The 26,294-nt window shown below is 53.0% G+C and overlaps 15 protein-coding genes across 15 annotated transcripts; 12 read left to right on the forward strand and 3 right to left on the reverse strand. All coding sequences in view use genetic code 12, as the record gives it.

Moving 5' to 3' along the window:
* Positions 1-186: 186 nt before the first annotated feature.
* NSP1 (FG-nucleoporin) lies at positions 187-2,373 on the forward strand (the record flags this gene model as incomplete). Its single annotated transcript, XM_034153875.1, has 1 exon — positions 187-2,373. The coding sequence occupies one exon, from the start codon at positions 187-189 to the stop codon at positions 2,371-2,373; it is 2,187 nt and encodes a 728-aa protein (XP_034013852.1).
* A 559-nt stretch (positions 2,374-2,932) lies between these two features.
* DIURU_001343 (uncharacterized protein) lies at positions 2,933-3,781 on the forward strand (the record flags this gene model as incomplete). The annotated part of the gene is made up of 1 exon (XM_034153876.1): positions 2,933-3,781. One exon carries the CDS (start codon positions 2,933-2,935, stop codon positions 3,779-3,781), a length of 849 nt encoding a protein of 282 aa, XP_034013853.1.
* Positions 3,782-4,327: 546 nt separating this feature from the next.
* On the forward strand, positions 4,328-5,353 carry HEM2 (porphobilinogen synthase; the record flags this gene model as incomplete). Its single annotated transcript, XM_034153877.1, has 1 exon — positions 4,328-5,353. One exon carries the CDS (start codon positions 4,328-4,330, stop codon positions 5,351-5,353), a length of 1,026 nt encoding a protein of 341 aa, XP_034013854.1.
* Positions 5,354-5,494: 141 nt separating this feature from the next.
* On the reverse strand, positions 5,495-6,127 carry VPS20 (ESCRT-III subunit protein; the record flags this gene model as incomplete). Its single annotated transcript, XM_034153878.1, has 1 exon — positions 5,495-6,127. One exon carries the CDS (start codon positions 6,125-6,127, stop codon positions 5,495-5,497), a length of 633 nt encoding a protein of 210 aa, XP_034013855.1.
* A 625-nt stretch (positions 6,128-6,752) lies between these two features.
* CDC20 (ubiquitin-protein transferase activating protein) lies at positions 6,753-8,255 on the forward strand (the record flags this gene model as incomplete). Its single annotated transcript, XM_034153879.1, has 1 exon — positions 6,753-8,255. One exon carries the CDS (start codon positions 6,753-6,755, stop codon positions 8,253-8,255), a length of 1,503 nt encoding a protein of 500 aa, XP_034013856.1.
* Positions 8,256-8,388: 133 nt separating this feature from the next.
* Positions 8,389-8,994, forward strand: RCN1 (Rcn1p; the record flags this gene model as incomplete). Its single annotated transcript, XM_034153880.1, has 1 exon — positions 8,389-8,994. One exon carries the CDS (start codon positions 8,389-8,391, stop codon positions 8,992-8,994), a length of 606 nt encoding a protein of 201 aa, XP_034013857.1.
* Positions 8,995-9,169: 175 nt separating this feature from the next.
* CIC1 (Cic1p) lies at positions 9,170-10,219 on the forward strand (the record flags this gene model as incomplete). Its single annotated transcript, XM_034153881.1, has 1 exon — positions 9,170-10,219. One exon carries the CDS (start codon positions 9,170-9,172, stop codon positions 10,217-10,219), a length of 1,050 nt encoding a protein of 349 aa, XP_034013858.1.
* A 422-nt stretch (positions 10,220-10,641) lies between these two features.
* DIURU_001349 (uncharacterized protein) lies at positions 10,642-11,301 on the reverse strand (the record flags this gene model as incomplete). The annotated part of the gene is made up of 1 exon (XM_034153882.1): positions 10,642-11,301. The coding sequence occupies one exon, from the start codon at positions 11,299-11,301 to the stop codon at positions 10,642-10,644; it is 660 nt and encodes a 219-aa protein (XP_034013859.1).
* A 222-nt stretch (positions 11,302-11,523) lies between these two features.
* AVT7 (Avt7p) lies at positions 11,524-12,795 on the reverse strand (the record flags this gene model as incomplete). Its single annotated transcript, XM_034153884.1, has 1 exon — positions 11,524-12,795. The coding sequence occupies one exon, from the start codon at positions 12,793-12,795 to the stop codon at positions 11,524-11,526; it is 1,272 nt and encodes a 423-aa protein (XP_034013860.1).
* Positions 12,796-13,594: 799 nt separating this feature from the next.
* Positions 13,595-14,716, forward strand: HOG1 (mitogen-activated protein kinase; the record flags this gene model as incomplete). The annotated part of the gene is made up of 1 exon (XM_034153885.1): positions 13,595-14,716. The coding sequence occupies one exon, from the start codon at positions 13,595-13,597 to the stop codon at positions 14,714-14,716; it is 1,122 nt and encodes a 373-aa protein (XP_034013861.1).
* Positions 14,717-14,811: 95 nt separating this feature from the next.
* On the forward strand, positions 14,812-16,245 carry DIURU_001352 (uncharacterized protein; the record flags this gene model as incomplete). The annotated part of the gene is made up of 1 exon (XM_034153886.1): positions 14,812-16,245. The coding sequence occupies one exon, from the start codon at positions 14,812-14,814 to the stop codon at positions 16,243-16,245; it is 1,434 nt and encodes a 477-aa protein (XP_034013862.1).
* A 299-nt stretch (positions 16,246-16,544) lies between these two features.
* DIURU_001353 (AMP deaminase) lies at positions 16,545-18,815 on the forward strand (the record flags this gene model as incomplete). The annotated part of the gene is made up of 1 exon (XM_034153887.1): positions 16,545-18,815. The coding sequence occupies one exon, from the start codon at positions 16,545-16,547 to the stop codon at positions 18,813-18,815; it is 2,271 nt and encodes a 756-aa protein (XP_034013863.1).
* A 464-nt stretch (positions 18,816-19,279) lies between these two features.
* DIURU_001354 (uncharacterized protein) lies at positions 19,280-20,044 on the forward strand (the record flags this gene model as incomplete). Its single annotated transcript, XM_034153888.1, has 1 exon — positions 19,280-20,044. The coding sequence occupies one exon, from the start codon at positions 19,280-19,282 to the stop codon at positions 20,042-20,044; it is 765 nt and encodes a 254-aa protein (XP_034013864.1).
* A 170-nt stretch (positions 20,045-20,214) lies between these two features.
* On the forward strand, positions 20,215-23,106 carry DIURU_001355 (uncharacterized protein; the record flags this gene model as incomplete). The annotated part of the gene is made up of 1 exon (XM_034153889.1): positions 20,215-23,106. One exon carries the CDS (start codon positions 20,215-20,217, stop codon positions 23,104-23,106), a length of 2,892 nt encoding a protein of 963 aa, XP_034013865.1.
* Positions 23,107-23,263: 157 nt separating this feature from the next.
* On the forward strand, positions 23,264-26,293 carry SYS3 (Sys3p; the record flags this gene model as incomplete). Its single annotated transcript, XM_034153890.1, has 1 exon — positions 23,264-26,293. One exon carries the CDS (start codon positions 23,264-23,266, stop codon positions 26,291-26,293), a length of 3,030 nt encoding a protein of 1,009 aa, XP_034013866.1.
* Position 26,294: the final 1 nt, after the last annotated feature.

Here is a 26,294-nt window from a genome sequence, read left to right on the forward strand (position 1 = left end):
AGACAAGATGACTATCAATGATCAGATTAATTTAACGTAAGCTATGGTACACTAAACCCAACATTCCCCCATTATTCAATGCCTTTTGCCTTCCATCTCTTCCCCTCCTCTCTCTACTCTCCCTTAGACCCACCACTTGGTTTTTCGCACTTCTCATCACCACTCATCCTCCAAATCGCCTTCACCATGAACTTCGGGGCCAAGAAGGACGACTCGGCCAATGTGTTTGGTGGGGCCCAGAACAACGGTGCTGCTGCCAACCAAGGGGCGCCGAAGCCGGCATTCTCCTTTGGCTCGCTGACACCAGCGGCGGGGGGTCTGTCGTTTCTGTTTGGCGGTGCTCTGAACACCAACAACACCGCCAGCGGCAACACCGGCGCCGCTCCCTCGTTCACGTTTGGTGCTAACAAATCTGCTGCTACTGGTGGTAACGACAATGCCTCCAAGCCGGCGTTTGGCGCTGCCAGCGGCGGGTTTGGCTCGCAAGCCTCGAACTCGAACGCCGGCGGTATCTTCGGCAACAAGCCTGCCGCTTCTGGTCAGTCGTTGTTTGGTAACAAGGATGGTGCTGCCTCCACTTTTGGCAGCAATCAGGCCGACAAGCCGGCGGCACCGCTGTTTTCGCTCGGCGGCCAATCTAACGATAAACCCGCTACCGGTGGCATTTTCGGTGCTAAACCTGATGGACAACAACAAGCCTCGTCAGGATTCTCATTCGGGACGAAGGCGGCAGACAAGCCGGCCACTACTGGGGGATTTTCTTTTGGGGCTAAGGCTGACGATAAACCCGCTGCTTCAGGGGGTCTTTTCGGGGGCGCTGCTACCACTGGTGACAAACCCGCAGCCTCAGGAGGGTTGTTTGGTGCCAAATCAGATGATAAGCCTGCTCTGACTGGGGGTTTGTTTGGTGCAAAACCTGCTGATAAGCCGGCTACCACTGGCGGGTTATTCGGTAACAAGCCTGCGGATTCCACCGCCAACAAGCCTGCTGCTGGCTTTTCCTTTGGTACCAAAGCTGATGACAAGAAGGACGATAAGCCTGCTGGCATCTCTTTTGGTACTAACACTACTGATAAGCCTGCTGGCCTCAATTTTGGCGCTCCTAAAGCTGATGAAAAGAAGGATGATAAGCCCGCAGGGTTCGGGTTTGGTGCCAACACTGCTGACAAGCCGCTGACTGGTATTTCTTTTGGTGCTAAAATCGACGCCAATGCCAGTAAACCTGCTGCTGGTGGGTTCTCTTTTGGCGCCAAGACTGACGACAAGGCTGCTGAAAAGCCTGCCACTACTGGTGGATTCTCGTTTGGCGCTAAGACTGATGCCAATAAGGATAAGCCTGCCACCCTCTCTTTTGGTGCTAAGACCGATGACAAGAAGGACGATCAACCCGCTACTAGTGGTTTCTCCTTTGGCGCTAAAAAGGACGACAAGCCCGCGGGCGGTTTGTTTGGTGCCAAGGCTGACGACAAAAAGGACGACAAGCCCGCCACTGGAGGGTTCTCGTTTGGTGCTAAGAAGGATGACAAGAAGGACGACAAACCGGCTGGCGGCTTATTCGGGGCTAAGACCGACGAAAAGAAGGACGACAAGCCTGCTGCTGGTGGTTTCTCGTTTGGGGCGAAGAAGGATGACGCCAAGAAGGACGAAAAGTCTGCCACCACCACCACCACTGCTAGCGAGCCCGCTAAGGCTGAAGTGAACTTACAGCCGACTAAGATCCAGCCCACCAAGATCCTGATTGATAACAAGACCATCGACGACCTCATCACCAAGTGGCTGAAGCAATTGACTGAGACCCAAGGCATTTTCGAAAACTATACTACCAAGGTCCAAGAATGGGACCAACAGCTTGTGAAGCTGGGGGACGCCATCGTTGCCCTTGACGCCGATGCCAATGCTGCTGAAGCGTTGCAAGGTAAGATTGACCAGCAACTCCGATTTGTGGAATCGCAACAAGACGAATTGGACAAATTATTAGACAACTACGAACAGCAAGCGGACCAGCTTCTCAGCACTGTCGACTTTTCGTCGACGGAGGCCGGTGGTGCCAATGCTGGCCCTACCAACCAATTGTCGCTTACGGACAAATTGAGACAGCGGGCGTACCACAATGCCGAGATGCTTGACGAGCGCCTCGACACCTTGGGTGACAACTTGTCTGCCTTAGTCAGCGAGATCAACTCGGTGCTGGACGTATTCAACAAGCTGCTTATCCTCGACTTTGCCAACGCCCAGGGGCTGAACCCGACCAAGGACGGCAGCCCCATCGAGGAGATCATCAAGTTGTTGAACTTGCACCTCGACAACATGAAGTACATCGAGGGCGCCGAGCTGACGTTGAAGGAGAAGTTGGCTACCTACAAGAAGAAGTAATATTTCAGGACTGGTTTTTTAATGAGAATACATGAGAACGCATACGCCTCGGAGTTCAGCTGCCGCCGAGCGTGCTCCAAGCCAGAGCTTCCCCCCTTTGTGTGCCTTGCACCGCACTTGCCACATTGACGTAGACACACACACAGGCGAGCACTACCATTACCAGCCGCCCCTCTTATCGCACACTCCACCTTGACCTCAGTTTAAGCCGAGGCCCTACCCCTCAATTTTTACGTCATTGCTCGTCACTAACTAAATAAGATGTAGATACCACCCCACCCATTGTAGCGGTTGAAGTCACAGGCTGTTGTGATGCTTTCGGAGTAGCCCATTACTGCCCGCCGCCCACTTGAGGGCAAAACCCCACGCCGACACCCCAATCACATGGGACACGACTGCGATACCCCACGCATATGATAATCCGGGGCGCGCGCGCACGCCGTATTTTACCTGGCAAGTTTCCCCCTCTGAGGCCCCAAACGCCAGTGCAAAAACCCTCCGAGCCATACTCTTCCCCTTAGTCCAATCCGGATACGTGTTAACCGTCAACCTTGCCAGTATGAGTCCTCCGATTTTCCAGATCATCAAGCTTTTGTTTGACCCCGACGTGCTGAAGAAGCTCATTCTCCAGATGGCGTTGAAGCAGATCAAGATGATCGGCTACGCCAAGGTGTTGGCGGCGCTCTTGGGCGCGGCCATGGTCGGGGTGCTGAGTTTCATCAAGATCCCCCAGATCCAAAAGATCGTCAACCCTAAGCTCTTGCTGCAACGGGTGCTGGTGGCCAACGGTTTGTCGCTCCAGCTGCTCACGTTGGAGACTTTCAACCAATTGGTCCACGTGGTGTTCAACAAGCAGAACAACGTCCCCTTCATCAACTACGGCGAGTCGTTCTTTTTGGGCATCCAGAACGCCATCCTCATCTTACTTGTGTCGTTCTACCGTAACAAGCAAGTGGCGGAAATTGAGAGATTGCCCACGGCGCAAAAGCTTGCCGCTGCCGTCGAAACCGTGGGTAAGCCCGCCGCGATCATGGCCGCCGTCGCCATCTTCATCAACAAGATCGCGCCTCCCGGCCTCGTCGACGCCTTGGAAGTGCTCAACATCCCCATCTCGGTGTTGGCTAAGGTGCCGCAAATCCAAAACAACCTGCGTCTCAAGCTGACGGCCCACTTGAGCGACGTCACCATCCGTGCCAACTTGTTGGGGCTGGTGATCCGTGTCTACACCACGTTGACCCTGCTCTCGGGCAAGAAGCAACGCGGTAAGGACCTCCGTTCCGACTACGTGTTACTTGCCGGCTACTTGCTGAGCTTGGCGTTGAATGGTACCTTGGTGTACCAATCGGTCATCTACAAGGACAACAAGCCTAAGGACGCTGCCGCCGGCGGTGACGCTAAAACGCAGTAAACGACAATGACGCGATAATATCAATATGTGTAATTGATGATTAGACGATAATCCTTGAAGTAGAGCTAATGCTATTACGCTATTTATCGTATTCCAGTTAGTTTGCTGTCCCATATATCCCTCGCTGTCTTCTCCTAATTCATTGTCTTATCAATTTCAGATTTAGGGTTTAGATGGCCACGAGTTGAAAAATTGACTCAAACCTAAATTCGGCCGATGAATGTAGTAATAGGTCGCATTGTATTGGCGTAATGATCTGGACCCTTAATGGACACTATCATCCGATAATAATTAATAAGCAATTGTCGCTGAACAAATACAATGGATGTCAATTCAAAATCATGTCCGAATGTTTTATCCAGTGACACGCCTTTAAATTTGTTACCTGTGGTTGTGATTGCAACCAATATTGACTGATCACGTTCGCTATCATGTGTTCCAGCGGACCCCGCCGGTTGCGAGCACGCGCTCGCCATCGAAGATCACCTTTAAAAAACTCAACGACTCACTCGAAAAGTTTCCCCCACAAAAAAACCCCTAAATCTCATGGTCCACACCGCCGAGTACCTTCCTGCCACCGGCACCGACATCGGGCTGGTGCTCCAGGGCGGCTACAACCACGAGTTGACCCGCGAATGGCAGTCTGAACGCCATCTCTCCAAGTCGATGTTCATCTTTCCCCTCTTTATTTCCGACAACGACGACGACGACACTGCTATTGAGCTGTTGCCCAACATCCGCCGGTTTGGTCTTAATAAGTTGGTCCCTTACGTTGAGCTGCTTGTGGCTAAGGGTTTACGGCTGGTGATTTTATTCGGGGTGCCTCTTGCCCCCGGTGTTAAAGACCCGGTGGGTACTGCCGCTGACGACCCTAATGGTCCCGTGATCCGGGCGATTAAGGCGCTTAAACAGGCGTTCCCGGATTTGTACATTGTCTGCGACGTGTGTTTGTGTGAATACACCTCGCACGGCCACTGCGGTGAGTTATACGAAGACGGCACGTTGAATCGGGAAAAGCTGGCGTTGCGGATCGCTCAGGTGGCGGTGAACTACGCCAAGGCCGGTGCTAACTGTGTGGCGCCGCTGGATATGATCGACGGGCGTATTCGTGACATCAAGCGGGGTTTGATCGACGCCGAATTGGCCCACAAGTGTATGGTGATGCTGTACGCGGCCAAGTTCTCCGGTAGCTTGTACGGTCCCTTCCGTGATGCTGCCTGTCTGGCTCCGTCTCAAGGTGACCGTCGGTGCTACCAGTTGCCTCCTGGGGCTACCGGTTTAGCGAGACGGGCCCTCCGTCGTGATATGGCTGAAGGTACTGATGCCATTATTGTGAAGCCGTCGACTTTCTTTTTGGACATTATCTCCGAGGCTGCCCGCATCTGTGAGGACTACCCCATCTGTGCCTACCACGTCAGTGGCGAGTACGCGATGTTGCACGCTGCCGCAGAGAAGGGCGTTGTCGACCTTAAGGCGATTGCCTTTGAGTCGCACCAAGGGTTGTTGCGTGCCGGGGCCCGGCTCATCATCTCCTACTTCACTCCTGAGTTCCTCGAGTGGTTACCGAACTAATCGGCGTAATAGTTAATAATTTAACGAGATATGATATATACGGATATAGTGATGATAAACGAGCAGCTGGGGATGACGGGCTGACACAATAATGAAAATGTTCACACTGAAGGGGTGAGGCTGACACCATAGTGGAAATGTTCACGCCGGAAGCGGCGCCGGCGCCGCCGCCTGCTTTTGGGGCAGTTGCGGCTCGTGTGTAGGCGGTTGTGGAAGCAGCTGGGGCTCCAGTTCGGGGGCATCGGGCATCGCCACTTTGGTAGGTGGAGCCACCGAAGTCTTAGTCGGGGGGTTAGCTTCACGCTCAAGCGCGGCAAGCTCGTCTTCAACATCATAATCGAAACCACCAAGGCCAAGGGCGTCGGTGACTTCCGCGGTTCTGATTTGCTCGTCATTCATGGTATCCATGATTTCGTCGACCTTCTCCACACTCACTTGCAGGTTGAGTTCCTTAAGTACTTGGTTACCTTGTTGGAGCGAGTCCATCACTTCCTTCTCCACCAATTTGAACTCGATGGTGCCAATTAACCCTTCGATAGTCTCAAGCTGGCCTTGTACTTTAGTGAGCATATCCAGTTGTTGACGTTTGAGCTTCAAATAGAATTTGGCCCGCTGGGGATCGTTAGCCGCCACCGCCAGTTTGGCGAGGTCGGTGTCGTGGGCGATGGCAAACGTCACCTTTTTCTGGTGCTGTTTGAGGGCATCACGCTGCTTCTTGAGCTGGAGAATGGCCCGGTCCTGTTTGGTGATCAGCGACGACGTGGAGTTCCCCATACTCTGTGGCGGCGGTTATCGTGATTTGAGGCTAGCGCCGCAAGCGAGGGCTTCGGGTCATGTGACCAGGTACTCGATGATGACTACCAGGGACACATAACCGGAGATCAACACCGATCGCCACTGACCTTGAAATAGGTCTAAATCATTAATTAGATATTTGAATTTTTTTCATTGTATTGAGTAATATCCAAACAATTGCTTGTTTCATTCCCAGTTCCAATGTCACGCACTAATTTCTCAATGAGGGGTGATTAGATTCTCGTCTGCTATTGTTCGCGAGTACCCAAACACAAACACTTAACATGCCACCACCACCTCTACATTCCCCTAATAGAAAAGACCTACTCTGCTAGATCGCCCTATCTATGTCTCAGATGATTTTCCGAGGCTGTTGTGCCCTAGTTGCCCCGGCATCGACCTCCTGCACGCCATCGTTCCGCATTGGGAACAAACATCAACACGACGTCTCCAGTAGTGCAGGGTGTAAACTCTTAGGTGCGATCCATCGTTGACATCGACACCCACCCCCTCGACCCTAGTCCCTCTTTGGAATTCAACTTGCGGTTACGCCTGCGCCACCTTTATACCCGTCCCATCGCTAGTTGTTGTCATCTGCTGATCAATGTCGGGGGTTCCTACTAAGCGCAAGCGGCTCCAGGACATGAGTCCCAACGTCCAGCGGGTGCTGAAGGCGACGAACCCGATGCTCCTACCGCCGCCGTCGCTGCGCTCTCAGCTGTTCCAAGGGTACCCCCACGGGCTGCCCAAGGCGAAGTTGCGGCGCACGGCGCTGTTGACGTTGGGCGACTCCCAGTCGTTGGACCGGTTCATCCCTAGCCGACATAATCTGACCACCGGCAAGTTGGAGCTGACGACGGAGGCGCCCCACCCTAACGCCCTGCCCCGTACTCACATCCAGGTGCAAACGCTGAAGATCTACCAGCGCCATGTCGCCGAAGCCTGCGGCCTCGACATGAACTCTCGCGTGCTTTTATACCAACCGTTGCCGCCGGAACGGCGCAAGCCGCACCTGCTCTTCAACTTTGAGCAGCTGTTGGCGTCGCGGGCGCCGGCGCTGGCGATCAAGCCCGCCGCCGCCTACCGGCGGGCGAAGAAAATCCCCACTGCCCCTGAACGGGTGTTGGACGCCCCGGGGCTCATTGACGACTTCTACCTTAATCTTTTGGCATGGTCGCTGACCAACTTACTTGCCATTGGCCTCGAGGACTCGGTGTACGTGTGGAACGCGCTGACGGGGCTGGTGGGCATGCTCTGCGAGCTGGCAAACAAATCGATGGTGACGTCGTTGCGGTGGCTGGACGACGGTCTGTACATCAGTGTCGGCAAGGACGATGGGCTGATCGAGATCTGGGACGTCGACACCTCCGCCAAGTTGCGCACGCTCCAGTTTGGCCACGCCACCCGCATCGCCGCCCAGCTGTGGCTGAAGCATGTGTTGACGCTGGGGCTGAGAGTGGGCACCATCAGCCACCTGGACGTCCGTGTCGCCTCCCATCTTAGCGCCGAGCACAAAGTGCACCGCGCCGAAGTGTGCGGTATTGAGTACCGCCCCGACGGCCAACAGTGGGCGCTGGGGGGCAACGACAACCTTGTCGCCATCTGGGACGCCCGCAACTCGACGTCGCCTGCATTTCAAAAGACCAACCACAAGGCGGCGGTGAAGGCGTTGCTGTGGTGCCCGTACCAGCTGCTGCTCCTAGCCACTGGTGGCGGGTCGCTGGACAAGGCGATCCACTTCTGGAATACCACGCTGGGCGCCCGCGTCAACACAATTGAGACCGACCTGCAGATTCTGTCGCTCAACTGGGGGTACGCCGACGGCATCGGCATGGAAATTGTCGCGACCCACGGCTTCCCCACCAACAACATCTCTCTCTTTCAATACCCCACCCTCCAGAAGACGGGCGAGATTGTCCGCGCCCACGACTCGCGTCTTCTCGCCGGGTGCCTCAGTCCCGACCAGTTGACGTTGGCGACGGTGGCGGGCGACGAGAACTTAAAGTTCTGGTCGTTGTTCGACTTGGCCAAGCGCCGCGCCGGCGCCCGCGACGAGGACAAGGAAAACAAGGAAGAGCCCATCGAAAATTATATGGCGTTCCGCTGACCTTGCATATTTTTAGTAATGCTAATGACTCCCCTAAACTTAAACAGTTGTAGCCCCCGTATTACCTGTGGCGCACCGGCGAAGCCGCGCCTCCTACGCGCACACGTTACTGCTCGCTTATCACACCCCACTCATGGACCGGCGCCCCGTCACCAACACCGTCATCGTCACCAATGTCGCCGACTACGACCCGCGCCTGATCCAGTTCCCCGAGGCGGTGCCGCTCGAGGTGGTGGCGCTCCCGAAATTCGGCCGCATCATCGTCATCTGCCCCAGCCATGAGGTCGCTGCCACCGTGAAGCAGGCGCTCATAGACCAGGGCTACGGCGCCGGCTACAGTCTCCAGGATAACAAATACACCGTGCTTGACGGCTACGATGTTGGTCCCGACGTTGACTACCTCGAGCTCCCACTGGAGGCGGGGTCGCGAAGGTTCCTTATCTCGCCGCCCCGGTCTCCCCCCGCTGAATGGAACCACTGGGACCGGGAGGAAGAAGAGCCCAACCAGGTGCCGTACCTGTCACAAGACCTTTCCCATCTATTATGGGAGAAGCTTGGTGGCGGCAAAGTACAAAAAATTCACGATAACGACGACGACAACGATACCACGCCTAAAGTTACTACTGAGGTGCTACTAGAGCAGCAACAGGGGGTGCCTGCCATTATTATTGATTCCGACGACCATGTGGTCAAGGACGACAAACGAACCACCATCCCCAAAACGTCATTGCCGTTATAGTCTATAGGTACATTTTAATAATTTTGGGATCGGGCCATTACTTATACACCGCCTTCCTTGTCTTTCTACTTGATCTTTTCGCGCTACCATGTGCTCGTCGCTGTCGCTGGCGCAGCGCCGCAGCCGGGAACCCAGTTTATGCGAAGGGCCCGCGCGATGAGATGAGGAAAGCACCATGGCCAAGAAGTCTGCTAAGTCGTCCACGACGGCGCCCAAAAAGGAAAAGGTGACGAAGAAGGCCAAAGGCTCGACCAAGAAGTCGTCCCCGGAACCCACTCCCGAACCGGAAACCGCCGCCGGCGAAGGCATCACCCGCGACCTCGCGGTGAAGGCCCTCAACGAAATCTCCAAGTTCCTCAAAAACAAGGAGGCGGAAGAAAAGCTGCTGGACAAGGCGCAGTTGTTTGACGATGCCGACGACGAGAACGACCCCAACGACGTGTTGTACTTGCAGCTTTCGAAGAAGAAGTACTTCTCTGAGAAGCCCCAGTTCAAGCCCGAGATAATACCCGTGACCCACCGCGTGATCCCTGAGGAAGTCAAGATCTGCTTGATCGTCAGAGACAGCGCCGTCGACAGAATCGAAGAGTTTGAGGCGTTGGACGTCGCCCAGATCGTCCCCGTCAAGGTGGTGAAGACCGACTACAAGAACTTTGAAAAGAGACGCGAATTTCTCAAACTGTACGACTTGTTCATCGTCGACGACGCCGTGCTCAATATTATGCCCCTGGCCCTCGGCAAGACCTTCTATAGAACCACTAAGTACCCGTTGCCCGTCAAGGCCGGTAAGGGTATCGTCATTGACGAGTTGAAGGAAAACATCAACCAATTGTTGCAGCTGACGTCATACATGCCCCCCATGGGCACCACGGTGCTGATCAAGATTGGCACGGTGAAAAACTTCGACCACGCCGCCGACAACTTGATGGATGTGGTCAAGACGCTCAACTTGGACGACTACAGATCGGTGATGGTGAAGTCCCGCCAGTCGCCGCTGTTGCCGTTGCACTACACCGAAAAGGTGTTCACTGAAGACGACATCGCCGAACACGACGTCGACGTCAAGAACAAGAAGGACGACGAGGCCTTTGAACGCAAGTTGTTGGCGTTGGGTACCACCGAAGATGTTGAAAAGGTGCTTGGTAAGAAGTTGAAGGCGAAGAAGGCCGACGACAAGAAGAAGTCGACTGCGTCGACTAAGGACGGTAAGGTGTCCAAGAAATAGGCATATAGTTATAATTGCACGTTAGAGTTAGACAACAAAAAAAACGAGGAGTATCACTTGATTTCATTGATCAAAAAGTCCACAGAGTGATGGGACAAAAACGAAGCCCACGCCCGGGTTCGAACCGGGGACCAACAGATTTGCAATCTGCTGCGCTACCACTGCGCCACGTGTGCTCACACGACTTCTCGTAAATTGCACTTTACCATACCAGCCAGAGAATATTGACATTTGTCCCTTTTTTGGGCCCCAGAACTGGCGCAAACCGACTAAAACTTATTTACATACACGCCGGTACCACAAATATGGCCATATGGACTCTATTAAGTTCGACAATAGTTCATAATGTTCTCATTTACTCAATTATACAGTCGTTACATATTCTCATTTTTTTTGGCCACAGGTGACGTAGTACACATCACTCATATGCCCATGGTATTTTTAAGCTCATTTTCAACCTTTTTGTGGTCAGCGGGGTTGGCGGCGGATTCGTAGATGGTGATGACGGGGTCCTTAGATAAGTCGGTGGCTTCGCCTCGAAGCTCAATGTAGTGAAGCCACGTTTCATCCTCATCACCGTAGGCATCTTCAATGAGCAATGTCAACTGTTGCACGCCACTAAATTTGTGGCGAGGCAAAAAATGCTCGACAAACGAGTCCTCGTCATCTACCAGCTCGGGCATGTCTTCCTCGTCATTGTACATTACGCCGACTCGAGGGTGCTCTAGAGTGTAGAGCGGCTTCTTATTGGTGTCGAAATCAATCTGTTTGTCATTTTTGTAAAGCTTAATATGACGAGGACAGTAGTCAGAACCGTTAGAACGAATGATGATGGAAAACAACTTTACCGAGCTATTCGTGAACGGAATGTTGATGATAAGCTGAGCATCAGCGTCGCTTTTAGTGACCGGCACCAACTTGTTGCGATCGGCGGGATTGCGGAACAAGTGGGCCAACTCCTCGGTGGGGTTGGCGAGGTTAAGGGCGGTGACACGATGGGTGTCAATTCGTGAGTGGAGGTTTTGTGAGGCGTTGGTAGGTAATGGAGGCGGAGCGTGGTCGTGTTCGTGTTGGCAGGACATTAGGTTTTGTAATCCTTGGTCAATTGGGAGAGGGTAGATTGTGCTCGATGTCTAAGCGGTAGGGATCGGGCTATCCCCTCGATATAAACGCTAATGCCCCGCGCTGCTAATCGAGGAGTGCATATAGTCGCGACGACTGAGTTGAGGTCATGGGGCCATTTAAGCGTGTCTATGTAAAATTGAGTCTAAAGTTTCTAAAAAAATCTAGTAGTTGCCAGCACTCTAGTAGTTTCCAGCAATGATGGCGCCTAGGCACACCACCATCACCAACCCGCCCCACACCGAGAGCCCCAACGCCGCGTTGCGGAGCGACAGAATGGCGTAGGTCTCGACGGGCAACTCGGAGCCAATCAACTTGTAACCGAAAAGCCCCGGTAAAATGAATGAAATGGCGGTGGATCCGGTTGCCCCAACCACGGCGAGCACTAACGCAAACAGGGTGATGGAAAGGGCAAGCGCATAGGCAGCGGCAAGCAAGAGGGAAGTGATGACGACGTAGGGCACGGCGGGGAAGGGCACCACCACTGCTTCCTTGGAACCACTAGCGTGTTCATCATCCACCAAGGGTTGAGTCTCGCCCGCTTCAGTTTCCGCAGGAGCAGCAGTTTGTTGGCTGCGAGTGGTAAGCCAGTAGTAGATGTTGTTGACGGAAATCCGCGCCGGGTGGAACATAAGCGGGAACAGAAAGGTTACCATCACCACAATGGCAGCACGAGCAATCGTGGTGATGGTCCCGGGAGGGTACAGCAAGATGACATTACCGTTTACAGAGTCGCCGAAGGTAAGGTAGCCGGAAAGACCCACTCCCACAAACAACACCGTCGACAACATGATGGCTAAGTTGATCAATTGGGAAAGGGCAGGCAAGCTCTTATCACTGGCTTCATTAATGATGCTGAACATGTTTTGGTGACCAGTATAGGCAAACACCAAGATGCTAAAGGTGGAAAACATCCCCGTGACCGATGGCGGCACCACCCACAGCACGGTACCTTCACGAGGAATGTCGCCCACCAAGAAGTGGCCAATAACCACAACGGCAAGGTAGAAAATCGCCAAAAGGCCGATGACAGAGGAGAACTTAAGCGAGTCCAAGTTGCGCAAGAATGAAAGGGGCACAATCACCAACGCACTGATACCAATCCAGAAGGTGCGAGTAGTATTGGCCACCACGGTGGGCATGAGGTCACCAATAAGTACAAGGTATGATAACGAGCACCCAAAGCATTGGACGGCAATGGCCATGTCAAACACCACCAGAAGCAGGGGATATGTAATCAGACACACGCTGAAAAACGACGCGTGGCCTCGGGGCACGTAGCGGGACACGTACGCCTGGAGGAAGAGGCCAAACCCGGAGGTGATGGCGGCGGCAAGGATGAGCCACACGCCACACAACACCCCGTCGGTGGCAAAGGCGTAGGGGATGGAAAGCATCCCTGCACCAATGATGGTCTTGGTGAGCGAGATCCCCAGCGACGTGGTGGAACTCATGGTATTAATTTCAATTAACTGTGGCGGGTTAGGTGTCAAACGGTGTATTATGAGAGAGAGCCACTGAAATCCAGACCGCCCTGCGTCACGTGACCTATAGGGGACGACAAAAAAAAAACGAGGATCTCAGGGTTTGTGTAACCGGTAGACACCTCGAGAGGTAATGATGGTAATGGCGTCTAAAAGTCACAAATGCAACAAAAGCTAGCACCGCTGTCAACCTGAGACCAGTCGGTTTTGTCCACTCGCCGCCACCTGCCGCAATTTGTCTCGGCGGCGACATCTTTTGCCCAATCTGTAATTAACCTTCAGGGTGACCGCCACAAAGAACTAATGTCGGCTGGCACCGTGTTCTTTTCTAACGACGTTCCAGCTTAGATTTATTCACCAAACACTTTTAGATATGTCATCACACTACTCACATCATGGTGGTTTTCAGGTGCCACTGTCTCGGATCCACCGAGCAATCATAGATTTTCCCCCTACGCCAACAGGCACCTAGACCGAGCAACTGAAGCCAAGCAGCAACGTTAGCGTCATGGGGCCAACACGAGGATTTTCACCGCCACCGAGCCCCCAAAAGAAACACGGTTATCGCCACGAACACGTCACTGGCGGCACCGGTCAATTGCCGCTGCTGTGATGTTTGTAGGTTGTCATTGCGATTGTCTCGGCCTCGAGGGACCGTTCCTGCCTGTGAACGCGCCACTCCTTGACGTCACTATTATAGCCCGCGCACGGGGATTTTCTCCACCGACCTAGTCTCGCCTTCCCCATTAGCCACCCACAGCCACTGCCAATGTCGAACGACGGCGAGTTTACCCGCACCCAGATCTTTGGCACCGTGTTCGAGATCACCAACCGGTACACCGACTTGAACCCCGTGGGGATGGGGGCGTTCGGGCTCGTGTGTCTGGCGGTGGACAAGTTGACCGGGCAGAACGTCGCTGTGAAGAAGATCATGAAGCCGTTTCTGACGGCAGTGCTTGCCAAGCGTACCTACCGTGAGCTCAAGTTGCTCAAGCACTTGAAGCACGAGAACTTGATCACCCTCGATGACATCTTTTTGCTGCCACTTGAGGACATCTACTTTGTCACCGAGCTCCAGGGGACCGACCTCCACCGATTGTTGACGCTGAGACCGCTAGAGAAGCAGTTTATCCAATACTTTACCTACCAGATCCTCCGGGGGCTCAAATACGTCCACCTGGCCGGGGTCATCCACCGCGACTTGAAGCCGTCTAATATCTTGATCAACGAGAACTGTGACCTCAAAATCTGTGACTTTGGGCTCGCCCGGATCCAGGACCCCCAGATGACCGGCTACGTGCTGACGCGGTACTACCGGGCTCCGGAAATCATGCTCACATGGCAGAAGTACGACACTGAGGTCGACTTGTGGTCGGTGGGGTGTATATTAGCCGAGATGATTGAGGGCAAGCCGCTCTTCCCCGGTAAGGACCACGTCCACCAGTTTTCTATCATCACCGAGTTGCTTGGGCTGCCGCCCCCCGACGTCATCGAGACCATCTGTCTGGAAAACACGTTGCGGTTTGTCCAGCTGTTGCCCCACAGGGAGCCGATCCCGTTCTCGGAGCGGTTCGCCCAGTGTACCCACGTCGAGCCCGACGCCGTCGACCTTTTGGCGAAGATGTTGGTGTTTGACCCGAAGAAGCGGATCCTGGCGGCGGAGGCGTTGCAGCACCCGTACATGGAGCCGTACCACGACCCCACCGACGAGCCCGTGTGCGAGACCAAGTTCGACTGGTCGTTCAACGACGCCAACTTGCCATTGGACTCGTGGCGGGTGATGATGTACTCGGAGATCTTGGACTTCCACCAGATCGCCGGCGTCAGCGAAGCGTCGCAACAGCAGATGCAAGTGCAAATGCAGAACCTACAACAAAAAGTGGAAAACTAGCTATAGATCTCGGACAATATATCGAAACTCTGCGTAAAAAATTGTACCCATTTTTAAGCCTCATTCGACCCCGTTCGCACCGCCCACTCGCTTCCATGCTCAAGCGAATCACCGACGACGTGGCCGTGCTGGTGACCCCACGCCAGGAACGAGACCTGCTTCAGTGTACGGTTACGTTCCAGTATACCGGCGGGGTGGCGTCGGCGCCGCTGGCGGCTGCCACCCCCGCGTCTCGAGGCTGGTTCTCGTGGGGCGGTGGTCACACTGACGCGGCGCCAGCCACAGCTAACGGCTCCGATTCCCACCACGGAGCCCGCCTCGTGCTTGGGCTGACCCAGTTCTTCGGGTACATGGTGGCGAAACCGGCGATTGAGGAGTTTTTGGGCGAGGACTACGACGACGACGATGCCGTCGAACACCACATGACCGCGAGCCAGTGGCTCAGTCTGCGACCGAAACCGCTCGTGGGGGGTAAGCTCGGCGGTATCCCCCACTTGGAGAACGCCGACGAGACCATCGCCGACGACGACCTCTATTTCGTGGCTGATCTCTTGCTTCCATTTAACTCCCGCGATCCGCAGCAGCCGGCCCACGATAAGAAGCGCCACGAAATCACCTACAAGGAGCTCTGTGAGGCGGTCTACCCGTTCCATTATACCCCGCAACAGTTACTTTTCACCGACGTCGAGCTCGGGTCGTCGGCGAAGTTCGCGGTGCTGTTCCCCATCCAAGACGTGTGGCCGCCAGCGTATAATTACCCCGGGTCGCTGTTTAGCATTAACTACGTGGTGGCGGTGCTGTTTCTGCTTGGTATGAAGAAATACACCAGTTACTTCCCCATACTGCTCAAATCGCCTCGCATTGGCGACCACCCCCGCTGGCTTCAGGCAATTGCGTTTAGTGACATCTATACGTTCAAAGAACGTCGGTCTAGCCATTCAGACGACGCTAAACAGAAATTTTTGAGTGATTTTGACAACTTGATCGACTCCGATGACCACACCGTCAGACTGCGTAAAAAGAGCATGGCGAGCATTTACAGCGGGGCCGAAGATGACGAGATCCCGGAAGGGTTCCATCCGCAGCTCCCACTGCATTTCAAAACGAGCTACCAGCTCCGAGTGAACAATACCGAGTTATGTCTGATCCACCTCACCAAGCCGTACTATCATGCTGGCGAGGACGCGGTGTATTGCATCACGCTTAATATGGACTCGCCGGTTAAAGTGATCGGCTACATGCTTCATCTAGAGTGTCAGGAGCTGTTTGCTGATGGGTTAGTCCGGGAGTACCCGGTGACAGGCAAGATTCAAACCAATACGCTTGCGATGGCTTTAGCTGGGGGTGATGATCTGAATGGATACATCAACATCCCCCGCTGGCTCACACACCAGTTCCAGCTGACCTTTGCCAACGTCGCCTACTACCTCGTGTTCAAATTCAACATCGCCGATCTTGATGACCACGACCCGGAGGACGTCGAGGGCAACGACCTAAAATTCCGGCTCAAGCTTGTGGTATTACCCTAACCGTTCTCGTATGTACACTAATTATAGACTATTGGCCGGTACCTCAACGGTGATGACAAAATCTCACAAAAACGGACATTGATCTTCCGACATCAAACTTAAAAATATCACCCCACAATTAAAGCAAACATGAACAGCCAAAGTGACATAAAATCAGTAAATAACCATAAAAAACTTCGTCGTTTTAAATAACGGTGTCGACGTATTGGGATGTAAGGTTTTGTGAAGGACGTCATTCCTGTATGCAGCCTGTCTCGGTTACATGACGTCGACGTTGTTAGTCATTGCCAGTGTCGTAGATGTGCTCTTCCCACGAACGTGAACAAGAGCTGGCGGTGATCTCCAGCGACGAGGTGTTCACCGAACAAGAAGCTGTCCCCTACGACGAGGACGACACCACTGCCCAACACATCTTCGTGGCCGATGACGATGAAGCCGATGGCGTACTCGACCACGGCGGTGTCCACTACCTGACCGCTCAGGAACGAGTGATGAAAGAGTATGAGCTTAAGCTCAAGGCAATGGAGGCATTGCACATTGACGAGGCCCAGGGCCCGGAAGTGGCCAAGGCAGCGAGGTCCAACAGCATCAAGCGGCGCCAGCTGTTCATCGACATGCCCGACTCCAACTTGCCGCTGAGATTGCGCTACCACGCCGCCATCGATGCCGCCCAGACCTCGGAACACATCAATGCCTTACCCGAAGATTATCCCAGTGACGAGCTTATCGAATTGTTCGCCAATGTGTCGCAGTGTCTTGAACTCCGTCACAAGTACTTGAAGAGTAGTGTACAGTTTGACGAGATGAAGAACCCTAAAAACCAACCGGGATGGGAGATCTACCCGCCGCCGCGGCCCCCTGCTTATAAGGACCAAAAGGATCTTGATACTGAGGCCAAGCGTGAGTGGAGACAAAAGAACCAATTCGACTTCAGCAAGTGTGAGATCCCCGATGACGATGAACGCTTCGAGTTTGGCATGAGCGACGAGGGGGTTTACAGAGCTACCTTTGAAGGGAAACAATTGGAGCAAGTGCCGCTGTTGAACTCTTACTACCGTGATCTCAACACCATCATCTCGCAACTGTCGGATGGTCCGTCGAAGTCGTTTGCGTTCAAGCGGATGGAATACTTGGAGGCCCGCTGGAACTTATACTACTTGTTAAATGACTTTGAGGAAGTGAAACAGCTGAAGAAAAACCCTCATCGTGATTTCTATAATGTGAGAAAAGTCGACACTCACATCCACCACTCCGCCTGTATGAACCAGAAGCACTTATTGCGGTTTATTAAGCACAAACTCAAGACGTGTCCCGACGAGAAGGTGATCTACCGTGATGGCCACGTGCTTACATTGTCGCAAGTGTTTGACTCACTTAATCTTACCGCCTACGACCTTTCCATCGACACTCTCGACATGCACGCCCACACTGACACTTTCCACAGATTTGATAAGTTCAACCTCAAATATAACCCGATTGGCGAGCTGAGACTTCGTGAGATTTTCCTCAAGACCGACAACTACATCAACGGCCGGTACCTTGCCGAATTGACTCGTGAAGTGTTTGCTGACTTGGAAAACTCCAAGTACCAAATGAGTGAATTGCGGATCTCGATTTACGGTCGGCTGATTGAAGAATGGGACAAGTTGGCGGCGTGGGTGGTCGACAACAAATTGTTTAGCGACAACGTGCGGTGGTTGATCCAGGTGCCGCGGTTGTACGATGTCTACAAAAAGAACCAGCAGGTGGAGCTGTTTGGCGAGATTATCACCAACATCTTTTTGCCGCTTTACGAAGTGCTGAAGAACCCCAAGTCGCACCCTAAGCTCCACGTGTTTTTGGAACGAGTGGTCGGGTTCGACTCCGTCGACGACGAACTGAAGCTGGAGACGGTGATGAAGCGGTTTCCCATCGCCCCGCTCTGGACCAACCGCCACAACCCGCCGTACTCGTACTACCTCTACTACTTGTACGCCAACCTTGTCAGCTTGAACCAGATCCGCCTCAAACGCAAGCAAAACACGTTTGTGTTGCGTCCTCACTGTGGTGAAGCGGGTGACCCCGAACACTTGATCGCGGCGTTCTTGACGCTGCACTCGATCTCGCACGGGATTCTTTTGCGTAAGATCCCTTACATGCAATATGTGTACTACTTGGACCAGATCGGCTTGGCGATGCTGCCGTTGCTGAACAACGCGTTGTTTTTGACCTACGACAAGAACCCGTTCTACAACTTCTTCAAAAAGGGGCTCAACGTGTCGTTGCTGACCGACGACCCGTTGCAGTTCTCGTACACTAAGGAACCGCTTATCGAAGAGTATCTGGTGGCGGCTCAGATCTATAAGTTGAGTGGGGTAGACATGTGTGAGTTAGCCGCGAACTCGGTGAAACAGAGTGGCTGGGAGGCGCAAATTAAAGCGCACTGGCTCGGCAAGAACTGGTGGCGGGGCGGCGTCGAGGGGAACGACGTGGAGAAGACCAACGTCCCCGACATTCGCGTGTGCTACCGCGAGGAAACGCTTAAAAACGAGCTTGATTTGGTGCGGTACTACGCGCTGTTAAAAAAGTAAAGTGCAACGCGTTGTTGCAAAAGTAAACGTTTGCTCTCCGAAACAGGAAGGAGTTGTCTAAAGAGGGGAGACTTTTTGCGCGAGGCTGGCATGTTCTATGTAGTCACGTGCTAATACACGCAATCAATGCAAGGTGCAGCCGTGAGGTGACCGGGGTAGCCGTGCCTGACGGTAACCGGGCTATGGCTGACGCGAGAGGCGAAGCAGTGGCGAAGCCAATAGCAACGGCGCAAGCGTTCGTGTTGCAAACGGTCACCCAACCCATTTGCTACCGGCTTTGTGGTGTATCGGACGACACCGGCCGCGGTCATATAAGGGTTGCCAGTAGCTTTACATAATTTTAGGCAGGTGAGTGGAGATTCCAGAACGGTGGGAGGGTATCTATCCTGCATACAGCAAATAATGAGGCTACAGCAAAATAAGTAAGTGGTGAACCCGGCCGATTTTCCCGTTTGGCCCTCAGAATGTCTCCCGCTGTTGCCACTGACACCATGGCGGACATACCCACGCTAGCCGACCCCGAGATCCACGACTTCAAGCCGGTGGACTCGAATCCCAAGCTTATACCCGACGAGTCGACCGTGGTGAGCGATGGCGTGGTCCAGACCGCGACCCCGACCCGCCCGTCGACGCTGGCGCTGTCGCCGATCTTCTCCGCCAACTCGCTCACGGTCAACCGGCTTGATCTGTGGAAGTTCATGAGCTTCGGCGACCCGTTGCACCAATATAACCTCACGGACGAGTCGGGCGGCTTCGTCGGCTACGCCAAGGAGAAAGAGAAGAAAAAGCTTGCGCGCGTGTTTAAAGGCGGCGACCGCGGCTACACCATCCAGGTGTTTGACGCCACCAACACCGTGGTGATGACGGTGACCAAAGTCGGCAACGGGCTCGTCGACGTCCACGTCACCGACAGCACGGGCCATCTCACCAAGGTGGGGCGAGCCAAAAAAGTGTGGCAGATGCTCAAGCGCAACTTTGCCCTTCTGTGCGAAGGCACCCCGTTTGGTCTCATCACCACCAAAAACACCAGCGACGTGTACCCGGTGATCAACCCGGAGACGGGGGCGCTCTTGGCTAAGATCACCGCCGAGCCCACCGACCGCTTTTTCAGCAACGAGGTCACTTACACCGTGCTGTGGGAGCCGACGTTGGCCGATATCGCCCGGCGCGCCGTGGTACTCGCGTGCATGTTGGCCATCGACTTTGAGTACTACACCAGCAAGGATTGACGACTTTTGATAATGAATATATGCTAATCTCAGGTAACTTAGGCAGCGAGACGGCATCGTAAATGCTTCGACACGTCTCGCTAACCCCACGTTTGCCGGCGCGCGGCGGGCGTCATTTTCGCGCCGACGTTTTTTGATCTCGGTTCTCTCAACGACACACTCCACGTACCATGACGGACCAGTTGGCGGAGGGCATGGGCCAGCTCCACGTTAGTGGCCACGGGAAAAAGAAGCGGGCGAGAGCTTTCCACACCGACTTGATGGAACAGCGCCCCACCTACCCCGGGGCCGCCAGCGACCCTAACCAGGCGATGCCGGCGCCTATCGACCTGACAGCGTACCCCGCCCACTCCCCGTTGGCGCCACCCTACCAACAATCACCTATACCCCAAATTGGCAACACTACCGGACCAGCGCCACCAGCGCAAGGTCTGTTTGTCCCCGTCCAGGAAGCGGCGCTGGCCCATCTTTCGGTGCAAGAGTTCAGAGATGTCAACCACCGCGAGTACATGGCGTTGGAGGAGTACACTGATCCCACCACCGGCGAGCCTGTCCAGGCACAACGGCAGTTTCTTACGTTTGCCAATGTCGCTCCCCCTGACGCCACTACTCAGTATTTAGCCGTCGACCAAGGGACGGCGCTGGCGAAATTTATGCGCCTGACAATGTACTACGTCCCTGAAACTGAACAATTACGGGCGGCGACTAAGCTTCCGTTGGCGGTGACGATTCGTCCGTTCGCGCCGTTGCTGGAGGTTGAGCTGCCCGTCCCCGTCGTCGATATGCGCCGCATCGACCACCCTCTGGATGACCCCTTGGACAACGGCCCCATCCGGTGTCGCCGTTGTCGGGCCTACGTCAACCCGCTGATGCAGTTTTCCCAACTGGCGTCGTTTACGTGTAACATTTGCCAGTTCCCCAATAACAGAGTGCCCGACGACTACCACGCCATGCTCGATGTCCACAACCAACGCATCGACAAGTTCGTGCGGCCCGAGCTTCATCGCGGGGTGTACGATCTCCTTGTGCCCAAAGAGTACCATGCCGGCTTTGACGCCGAGGTTAAGGACCGCCACGGCCAACCAGTGGACGTGCCGCCGCCCCAGCTCCACCAGGTGTTCCTTGTCGACGTGTCGGAGGCGCTGATCCGCCAGGGACTCCCGCAAGTGGTGGCTGACGCCATTAGAGCCGCGGTGTTTGGTGCTGGTGACGACCCTATCCCCGGTAAAGTGGCGCTCATGACATTTGACAAAAAGATCCATTTCTATAACGTCGATGCCACCGCCGATACTACGGAAGAAGCTATTGTGGTTGACCTCGACGACCCTTCCGTACCCTTTTACCAAGGATTATTCGGCGATGCCACCGAGCTGAGAGACGCCATCAACGATGCGTTGGCAGCAATCGAGCAAATCGGCTACGCCCACGACGTCATGCCTGACGCCGAACCGTGTTTCGCTTCTGCGCTTAAGGCGGCGCTGATGGCCCTTGCGCTCATGGGTGGCGGTAAGATCACCGCCGTGCTTTCAGCTCTCTCCTCATGGGGTCCCGGTGCCCTCAAGTTCAAAGACAACCGCAATGTCGGCCGCAACACGTCCGATACCGACCAAAAAGTGTACTTGCCCGACAACGACTACTGGCTTGGGTTGTCAAAGCAGTTCCGCAAGGATCTGGTGGGGCTCGACGTGCACGTGGTGGCACCGGCGGCGGTGGACTTATCGCATGTGGGGTGGCTCGCTGCCTCCACCGGTGGTACTATATCGCGGGTTACTCACTTTAGCTCTGACCACGATGCCCGCGCCCTTGCTGCTCGCATCCACTCGTCGGTTCGCAAGGTCCGCGGCACTCAGGGCCAGCTCAAGTTGCGTTGTTCCAATGGGCTTCAAGTGACCCAATACTATAGTGGCTACATTCCGGGCGGTGCCAACATGCACACCGCCAGTTCGGATCCTAAGCTTCCAGCCATCAGCGAAGACTTTACCATGACGGTGCTTCTCGAATATGATGGCAAGCTCTCGACCAAGTACGACTGTCACTTTCAAGCAGCATTGCTTTACACCGACCCCGAGGGTGTGCGTAAAGTGAGAGTGATCAACTTAGTTTTGGCAGTGACTGAGCGACTCGAAGAGGCGTTTAATTTTGCCGACGAAAACGCGGTGGTGACGACAATTGCTCGCGACTGCTTGTCATTCGTGGGCAAACAACCCCTCATCGAATTGCGTGAACTGATTAACTTAAAGCTTGTGGAGGTATTCACCCAGTACCGCGCGATGCTGGAGTACGGCAGCAACCGCAACCGCACTCTTTCCACCCAGTTACTCTTCCCCGATTCCATCAAGCACTTGCCGCAATTCCTTTTATCCCTCATCAAGACTCGGGCCCTCCGGGCGCTGACATCACTTCTGGTGGATAGCCGCCTTGGTGATGTCTACACCATGCTTAACATGCCCATCGAACGGCTCATGTACCACTTGTACCCAGCACTTGTCGAGATCCACAGTCTTGCCGATGAAGACGGTACCACCAACGAAACCGGGTGTGTACGTTTGCCGAAGTTCAAGGACTTGCTGGTGGCGAACTTGGAGTCTGGTGTGTACCTTCTTTGCGATGGGTCTAAGGTGATGGTGTGGGTGGACCCGCAAACCAACCCTATGCTTCTCAAGGATTTGTTCGGCACCGAAAACATCGGCGAGATCGATGCTCGTCTTGACGAATTACCCGAGCTTGATACCGACATCAGTAAGCAAACCGCAACCATCATCAAGTTCTTCAACCAGTTCATCATCGGTTGTCCCTCTTTGGGTGCTGCTGGCGTTCAATTAGTTCGTCCTGGCTACGAACAACAGGGCGAGATCGAGTTCAAGGAGAAGCTCGTGGAAGACAGCTTACACGGCACATTGGCTACCAGTCTGGGGCCCAGCTACCCCGAGTACCTTTCTAGTTTGCATAAGGCGATTCGTGACCGGTTGGACAACGATAAACTGTCACAAAAAGTGAGACAAAGTGTCACCCAGGGCGAGCAACTGCACGAGACGTTGGCCCAGCGGATGATTCATTTTTAGTGTAAATACGGTGTGGTGTTATAATTTGCTTTTATATTGCCAGTAAAATGATAGAGGCGGTTAATTGTATTAATTGACGTATTTGTTAAGCGACAATCACGTGACACTTACCGTGAACGCGAGACGGATTCGGACCCACATAGCGTACGGAGCAGCCATGTTCCAAAAACTCCGGAACTTCTCCGACGACGTGGCCAAGAGCATCAGTGAGCTTGGAATTCCTGAGAACCAAACCCCTCAGCAGGCTCAGCTATTGCAAAAGATCAAAAATGGAGAAGTAGTGTTAAACCAGTCTACCCCAGACGCGCTGGAAATGACTCAACCCGAGGATGTGCCTGTTGAAACCGAGACTAAGGCCAAGTCTCCAGCACCAGATTCAACGACTACGTCGAAGGAAACAACCCCAGCGCCCGGTCCTCCTGCTACTGCCTCCACTTCCGAAACCAAGGACGAGATCGACTTGGACTCGCTTTCACCAGTGCTTCGATCGAAAATGAAGAAGTTCTACAAGTACGAAGAGAAGTATCCTGTACTTTTGGACGCATACAAAGTGGAAAAGCGCAAGGGAGAGGTGGTGGCGGCATTCGAGCGAGTGTTGAAGGAGAACACACCCGTGTCATCAATTGCCGACGCCGGCTTGTTGGTTCAATACCTTGAAGGGCTTAACACGAAGACATCGATGTTGAATAATGAGCTCCGCAAACTCACCAAGGAGAAGAATGAAGCCGAAGCTCAAATTAAAAAGCTCAATCTGGATTTAACTCAGACCAAGAATACCCTGGAGGAAACCAAGCGCAATTTGGAAAATGAAGTGAAGCAGCTTAAATCGCAGGTCAAAGAGCTTGAAGAGAAAGTCGCTGCTGCTCCACAAGAGCTGACACCGGATAATGAGGAGTCGAAGAAATTACAGGATGAACTTGATACCGTGAAGAAGCAATTCGAGGAAGCCAAAGGCCAGGCAGAAACTGCCACCGAGCAAGTGAACACTTTGAAAGCCGAAGCTGATGAACTTAAGAAACAGTATGACAATGCTGAGAAAGAACTTCAATCTGTAAGAGAACTGCTGGATTCCCACCAAGCCAATCTCGCTGACCTTAAAACTTCACACCAGCAACAACTTGACGAACTCAAAGAACTGCATACTTCCGAGATCGGCAAGGTTAAGGAGGTTCATACTTCCGAGGTTGAAACAATCCAAAAGAAATATGATGAGTTGGAAAAGAATCATATTTCCGAGTTGGAGTCAATCCAAAAGAAGTATGATGAATTGGAAAAAAAGCTTACACTGGCACTCGATGAGAAGCTGAAACTTGAATCTGAACTTAATAGTTTGCAATCTTCCAATTCTAACGTGCAAACCTCTAATTCCAAGAAGAACAAGAAGAAGAAGGGTGGAGCTGCTGCGGCTGCGGCTACCCCAGATGTGGCACCATCTAGCGAAGACAACACAAAATTACAGCAGGAGCTTGATACATTGAAGGATGAAAAAGCCATACTCACTTCTAAGATTCGGGAGAAGGATGAGGAGATTGAGAATTTGAGAGACTCGGTGAAGGAGATCGGTAACGACTTGGTCGATGCTCGCGATCAAATCAAACTGTTGAAGGCCCAGCTGCTCGAAGCGTCGCTGAAGCTGGAGGAGTTAGACTCTGCCACTTCTAAAGTTGCTGAAATCCTGTTGAAGCTCGAAAATGCTTTGAAGGAGTACAAGCTGAAGGTTGATACTCTTGAGGAACAGATAACACACCACAAGAACTCCACTGACACTGCTCAAAAGGAAGTGATTGTGATGAAAGAGAAGTTGTCGAGTCTCGAAAAGGAGATTGAATCTCGCGACGCCAAAGCAAAGTCTCACACTGCTGAACTTGAAAAGTTTAAGGATGAAATCAAAACCCACGAAAGCACCACCAAAACCCTTAAAGCAGAACTTGATGAATGTCAGAAACAAATCGAGAAGTTGGAGACAGAAGTGAAAACTTTGACTGCCGATAATGAATCCAAATCGAAAAAGATTGAGGAGCTTAGTTCGAATTCTCAGGATGGCCAGTCACTCAAGATAGAAATTGCTGCTTTGCAATCTCTGATCACTTCCAAAGACCAACAAATCAAAGACTACCGTGAAAGAGTTGATCTGTTACAAAAGAAGCATGACGACAATACTGACAAACTTGCGGGTCTCAAGATTCAAGTCCACCAGTACGAAACGGACATCACCCAACTCCGTAAAGAGAAGAATGAGTTGATCAATAAGCATGAGGTGGCGTCTGAGCGTATCACCAGTCTCACCAATGAACTCAGTAAGAAGCAAGAGGAAAAGCTGGCAATTCAAAACGAACATGAAAAGCTTCGCGCCCAATATGATACCATGGCGAGAGACAAGTCGACGATTCTGGGTGATGTTGAAACCTACAAGCAACAGTATGACGAGTTACTGATGAAGGTGAAGGAGTCGGCCATGAAGATTGACAGTCTTCAAGATGAGTTGGCGGAAAGTCGTAACATGCTCCAAGAAAGAATCCGTGAAGGTGTTAGCATTCGTCGTTTACTTCTTGAAGCCGAAGATCAGTTGAAAACCACAGAAGCCCACTGTAAGAGCGAGATCAAACGTGTACAGGAGGAGCGTGATGAAGTGGTCATGGACTCTCAACACCAATTGCGGAAGCAAAAGCGGACTATAGATGAGTTGAATAATCAATTATCGGAGTCTGCACAACAATTGGAAGAATTACAGGCTAAGCTTAAGACTGACTCCAACATTCAGGCACCCAAAGATTCAGCTTCAGACTTTAGTGCACAAGATATGCAAAATCAACTCGATATGTTGAGACAATCGCTTCAGGAATCAAGTAAGAAGGTTCAAGAGTACGAAACCATGAACAACACCTTGAAGAAACTCAATGAAGAGAGCAATCTTAAATTTGAGCGCCTTTCAAAGAACTACAAGATCTTGACGCAACAATACCGAGATGCTGAAAAACAACACGCGACGTCTAGTGTTGCCAAACCCGCTGCGCCCGTTGAGGTAAACAAGGGCGCCTCTAACGAAACTAATATTGATTATCTCAAGAATGTTTTGCTTGGATTTGTTGAGCATCGCGAGCAGCGGGACCATTTATTGCCGGTGCTCAAAACTTTGTTCCATATGAATAACGAAGAAGAGCAAAAGCTTATGGTTGCATTGAAATAAC

This window comes from Diutina rugosa, assembly GCF_008704595.1.
Source record: "Diutina rugosa strain CBS 613 chromosome Unknown scaffold52_size87997, whole genome shotgun sequence".
In the NCBI taxonomy this organism is placed as follows: domain Eukaryota; kingdom Fungi; phylum Ascomycota; class Pichiomycetes; order Serinales; family Debaryomycetaceae; genus Diutina; species Diutina rugosa.